The sequence below is a fragment of the Chenopodium album genome, chromosome 19 (assembly GCF_948465745.1).
Source record: "Chenopodium album chromosome 19, dcCheAlbu1.1, whole genome shotgun sequence".
NCBI classification, from domain to species: Eukaryota; Viridiplantae; Streptophyta; class Magnoliopsida; order Caryophyllales; family Amaranthaceae; genus Chenopodium; species Chenopodium album.
Genome location: NC_137852.1, coordinates 40,769,379 through 40,775,491, shown reverse-complemented (window position 1 = coordinate 40,775,491; position 6,113 = coordinate 40,769,379). Strand labels below are relative to the sequence as shown.

The following is a 6,113-nucleotide window of genomic DNA, read 5'->3' as shown; positions in this document are numbered from 1 at the left end:
TAAAGGAAACAAAATTGGTGGATGTTTATATAAGGAGGCCATAACTGGCTATAAATGTTAACTAATACATGAAAATAAAAGGGAAAATAAGACCACTATCAATCAGCTGATACAATGACAACAGAACAACAAAGATATAAGGTTCTAAGAGAGGTTAAAAATCTGTACAGGCCAAGCTTGTCTTTGGCAATCATGGCTGACTGCTGAAGTCTCCAGTGATATATCAATGGCTCGGTGCTGTTGTGCACGAACAATACTAATGCGTACCTCAATCTTCGAGGCTGGGCAGGAGTCAGTTCCAACGACAACTGAACTCTTTGCATCAAGTCTTCCTGATGAGAGTGCTATGGGTTCCCTAAAGGTGAAAATTGACTGGGACCAATGAGTCTTCAGTGTGTATGGGGAAGTGGATAAGTTAGCTGGCATCTCTTTGCAAAATCTGCTTGTAAAACCAGTATCAAACCACAAAACAACTCCATGACACCATGTAACTCCATTTTTCACATCACTTAATTCGGTGACACTGCCCAACTTAGGTTGTAACTCGATGCTAGAAGTAAAATCCATGTCTTCAATTTTCATGGTTGCTAAATCAAAGTTCTGAAATGAAGAAATTAGGCATATCAGGATATAAATCTTCAGAGTCCACTATTCTAACAATAGGCTGAAGTTAACAAAGAAACGAATCAAAATATGCATGAAATTGAGCTCAGAGCAGGAAATCCAGCCCAAGATACCTATCTATTGCCCATGTTAGGCGTCAACAACTCTCTATAATATTTTTTGGGTACATGACTCGAAATATATTGGGACTTTGCTCTTCAGAAGATGATTTAATTACTGTAATAATAGAGAACCCTTCTTCCACCCCTCATACCCTACCTTGGTGCAAGATCAGCCACCTAACATCCAGGACTTATTCATTATAGTAAACAGAAGCTCCCACTCTAACTCAACACTTGAAATGTAAATCATCTCCCACACTTACCAAGTGTCAGGAAACAGGACAAAATAAAATCTGCAGTACAAAAGATAAGGAGAACAAACCTTCAAAGTTGCAGTCTCAGTCACAATATCATGGCTATTGACAACATCAACAATGGGAAACTCAGCAGCATCTTTAACAAGTTCCTTGCCGACAGAAGACATGTCAATGCCATACACATTTTCCCAAAAGGGAAGACTGGTACAACCCTTTCCAAAGCCTGCAGCAAACTGAAGAAAATTGACAAAAGATATAAGTTCCTTGCAGCATCAATACATTCAAGAGGCAAAAGGAATAAATTTCAATAAAATTACAGCAAAGAGGTGCCATGATATTTAAGTGAGTAAATATCATGTGCCTGGTCATTAGAAGGCAAAAAGAATAAAGTTCAATAAAATTACAGCAAAGCGGTGCCATAATATTTAAACAAATATATATCAAGTGTCTAGTCATTTTGAACATGTAACAATTAAAGTTACTCCTAAATGAAATGACAGTATGTTACTTTGCCTCGACTCATGAGAGCAGAAGTGACAAAAGAGAAAGAATGGGTCAACCATGTATAATACATGAAATAAAGATATTTTTAAGCATTCAGTTAGTTATAGGAAACTTAAAACATTTAATTTTTCTGATGACTGGAAACATTTATTCATGTTTATTTCAATTATCGGAAGCATTGGCTATAGAGGCGTCTCACAGTGATGTACAGGTGTACTGAACCTCAACAAATGACCATAAAAAGAAATATATATAGCTCACCATTGTTGCTGTATCAGGCAGAATAGCACCTCCAGGCTTCAGCCATCGATCCCGTGCAAAGAGGACAGAGCTTAGCATTGATTCATAGAGCAAACAGTACCCCATCCATTCACTCAATAAGACATCTATACTGTGGGGTTCAATTGATACCGACTTTTCAATGTCCTCAACCATACCATGGACAACTTCAACTACACCAGAACTCTGGTTATTACCTTTGCAAATACTTTCATTCCTTAAAAAGCCGTTGTCTTTTGCAATCTATAAACAATACAATACCCTTCATTAATTACAAAGGTTTATTTGATGGAGTTGATACTGATGTTGGTATTGTGAGATCAAGAAGTTAAGCTGAAAAGCTAGAAAGCCTAGAATACCTGAGTGGCCACAGAAGCCATCTTCTCACTTGCATCCACTGCAATAACTCTTGAAGCCCCTGCCTGGGCTGCAAAAAGACTGAGAAATAGTAACTAAGAGTAAGCTAAAATAATAACAGGAAATACAGTATGATAGATGGTGCACCCGAGCTATTAGAACTTATACCACAACATTAGAGTCCATAATTTTCACCTGAAGACCTGAATTGTTTTCTACTATTTCCCTTACCTAAGCATATATTTAGTGGTAAATGAACTAACTTGCCCTAATTTGAACTCATTGGCCCTAAACTGAAGTAAATAGCTCTTAACTGATTTTCTTTGAACCTATTAGACCTGGCACTCATATTGTCATATTTCAACAAGAAAAAACATTCCACTAGAACACAATCTGGAGGTCATATGCTTACGAAGTGTGATTCAAAGTATTATTCCCTCTAGAATACATATAATTTTAAAGAAAATTAATCATGCCCTAGATCTGTACTCTACATTCCACCTCTTGTGCTTTTGATTCCTTCACTATGGTAAGGATAAAAGAAATACTTTGACAGGGATAAAATTTTTGTTTCTCATAAAGGGTCAAATGTATCCATTCAAAGTTCAAACAACAGAAAGAACAAGGTATAATAGAATATCATCAATCAAAGTTGTCCCTTCATTCAGCGATAAGCACTGATTAACAATTTCTAGCAGTAAAACCTACAGTATTTTTCAAAAGGTGTTGCCCTTTCATGAAACATCGTCACTTGGAAGTTGGATACTCCACCTTGGCAATGATAAGTCACTTACATGGTGCCATATAATGCAAGTTCTTTGACATGTTTACTTAACCTTTACAAAATAATATACATCACTCCATCCTCAAACCCATGACCTATCCACTCCACCCTCAAACTCATGACCTCTAATTAATTGGTTTAACCATTATTGATGAGGTGATAATGTTTAATGCAATCACTTTTGAACAATTTATGAGATAAGCACGCTACATTCAACAATGGAACAAGAAGAGTTTTGCAACAGTCCAGACTTAGTTGCTCCCGCGACTAATTTGACCCTCCAACCTCTCTTTTTAACCTCTTCACTTTCCACCGCTACTACAGCCTTTGTAGTATTGCCAACTTCCAATATTTCATTTCCTAGTAAAAATTCATTCTGAAATCAAAGTTTTAGTTTTTCATCTCTATTATTTCTCTCTTGACATGACTGTCATCTTGTGCAAGTGGTGCCTCACACGAGATCAAAAGCCAGACAATATCAAGTACAGTGCCAAAGCATTAGAGTATATGAGTAATAGTCGCCAAAAATTGAACAAATTCATTATATTGAATGGTATCCAATAGACCCCAGAACAAAAATTACAATCAAGAACTTCGGAGTAAGATCCATGTCTACAAGTATGTTTGCAAAAAGCGTCAAACATTATACTTCCCAATACCAATCCTCTTAAATCATGCATCAGAAGTTGCAACAGTGCAAAATGTAAAAAAAGAAACAAAAGAAGCACATAATTATCGGTACAATCACCTAAAATACATAATGTGCAGGCAACAGCAAATACAGACATGATTGTACAATTCACTATACATCTATAAAGAGGTCTCACCTAAGTATACCAGTCCCACAACCAACGTCCATCACGGCAGCACCGCCAAAAAGAGATGGATTTTTCAAAATAGCTTGACTATATGAATCCATTCTGGCCTGCAACGCCATAAGGAGGTTGTCAATCACAGTAATAAGGCCAACATAACAAACAGTTAAAATGTTACCATGTCATATAATCCAAGAATTCTAAGAAATGGGAATTTAGTTGTTATGCAGAGTATAATTGTTTGTATAAGTTCAGGACCTTGTCACTTAACATCTCCCGATGGATGCCAAAGGAGCTATAGGATCCAAAATAACTCTCATTTACTTTCTTAATCTCTGATGCTGCAACTCTTCCAAAAGAAGCCCTAAGGGACAGATTCTTTTGCATTTTATCAGATAAATCACACTCAACACCATTCACCATTGCTTCCCTGGAAGAGCTAGCAATAGAATTAGAAGGCGCCACTTTCATTACTTTCTTATTTGAATCAATGGGGCTAGAGGAATCAGCATCTACCATCATTTCATCATCAGAGCATACTTTTTCCACGTCTCCCAATAATCGTGATAATTCCTTTGCTTCTCCCACTATTCGTGATAGTTCCTCCTCATCAACGGGTGGCATGCACTCATCTTCAAAATCTTCATCTTGATCAAAGCTAAAGAGTAAAGAATCCCCTTCCATGAACGGTTGCAAGTATTTATCATCATCCCACAAAAGCTTCAACCCCTCCGAAAATTTTGTCTCGTGAAGATGATTTAGTAGCTCTTGATTGGACTTGCAATGATGGCCACAGCTCCAACAAGTGTTTTGTGCTACCTACAAACAAAACCACCACATTGATTTACAGGACAAACAAAAAAAAAACCAATGCCATAGAAAATTCATACAATAATTCAGCAATTTTTAAGCCCATTGATCTCTTGTTGATAAAAAGGAAAATTTGGCTCAAAAAAAAAGTTCTTAATTGGAATGCCAAAAGCCTAGCTACTCCAATTCTTCATTATTTCTTAAAGTACTCGTGTCAGATCCTCGACATTTTTCCCGGACGGGTACACCTTGACACTTCATTTAGAGCCAAAATAATGAACTTTTTTCGCAAAATAATTTAACACTTGAACACGTACCCATGTCCAACAAAAGTACCAAGTCCAAATAACATAGTAAAAGAACTTATTCTAACACATTGTTAAAGCAATTAATAACCAAATATCACATAATAAAAACCAAATAACAATAATAAAATTGAATAGACTAAAAAAGCAAATGAATTGAAGATTAGACAAACATACCATAGCTCTAATGTAGTTAACAAGCTTGAAGCAGCCATAAAAGTCTAACCCTAAGCTCTTTTTCAGGTGAAGAAAATCAAAATGGTGAATTGAACAACAATGTTGAAGCAATGAATCGCAAGAATTAAAGCTGAATTCACAAAACAAACACTTGAATTCAGAATCTTCGTCGGCATTATCGTCATTTTCATCTGCGTTCCAATCGTTCCAACCTTGATCAATTTCGAGCTCGTCACCATCTTCATCAATGTCGAAATCTGAATCTTCGAGCTTGTGGAATTTTTCGCTGTTTGACGCCATTGGAGGTAAGTGTGTAGAAGCTTCAATGGCTGGAAATGCAAGTATGGGGGACGAGTCCTAAACCCTTACAAAACCCTAAAAATACTCTTTTGGCCTATTTAAGTCATTTAAAAGCATAACTAGTTTTTGGCCCGAACGATGCCCCGGGTCATTGTTTATATATTAAAAATTATAACAAAATAAAGTGAAATACATTGGTGGTTTTATAAAAATAATATCATTTGTTAAATTTTGTAAATATAATTGAACATCAAAATGCATTATTTAATATGCAGTAGTCAAAATGTCACTTCCTCCGTTTCTTTATAGTTGCAAAACTTTCCTAAAATGGAATTGTCACAATAGTTGCAACAAACTATAATTGGAAAGTATTTTATGTCAAAATTTGTACTATAACTCTTATTATAAACTCATGGTACACTAAATAATACTCTTAACCATCTTTCTCCTTCATTTTAAGTGTTTTAAATCACATGAGACCCAATTTTCTTAAATACCGTGAAAAAGGGTATGTTGCAAAACGAAGGAATTATATTGTATCAGTTTGTTTTAATTGTTAAAGGGATTTTATTTTTTTTTTATTAATCAACTGTCATAATAAATTCTTTTGAGTAAATATATTTTGTGGTAAAAAGAAAAAACCTGTAAAATTGTTTTGCATTTTTGGGTTACATATTTTTATTAACACCTATATGAATTATGGTTGAGTAACTAAAAGAAACAAAAATAAATTTGTAATCATATTATTGTTAAAATTTCCACATATAAGTTCACAATTATAATTCTAGAATTTATGAACA

At 35.2% G+C, this 6,113-nt stretch overlaps 1 protein-coding gene across 1 annotated transcript; it reads right to left on the bottom strand.

Annotated features, from left to right (window-relative positions):
* On the bottom strand, window positions 1-5,373 carry LOC145595604 (putative protein arginine N-methyltransferase 3). Its single transcript, XM_081652018.1, has 7 exons — window positions 5,014-5,373; window positions 3,980-4,540; window positions 3,734-3,831; window positions 2,125-2,203; window positions 1,748-2,008; window positions 1,048-1,215; window positions 1-600 (listed from the first exon to the last, which is right to left on the bottom strand). Exons 1-7 carry the CDS (start codon window positions 5,311-5,313, stop codon window positions 145-147), a joined length of 1,923 nt encoding a protein of 640 aa, XP_081508144.1. The 5' UTR covers window positions 5,314-5,373; the 3' UTR covers window positions 1-144.
* Between the last annotated feature and the right edge of the window lie 740 nt (window positions 5,374-6,113).

Excerpts from the sequence above, each read along its gene's own strand:
- LOC145595604 (XM_081652018.1), bottom strand. The coding sequence starts at position 5,313 with ATGGCGTCAAACAGCGAAAAATTCCACAAGCTCGAAGATTCAGATTTC. Across the intron at positions 2,204-3,733 it reads TGTGGGACTGGTATACTTAG|TCTTTTTGCAGCCCAGGCAG; the intron begins GTGAGACCTCTT and ends ACTATTTCTCAG. Across the intron at positions 2,009-2,124 it reads TGGCTTCTGTGGCCACTCAG|ATTGCAAAAGACAACGGCTT; the intron begins GTATTCTAGGCT and ends TATTGTTTATAG.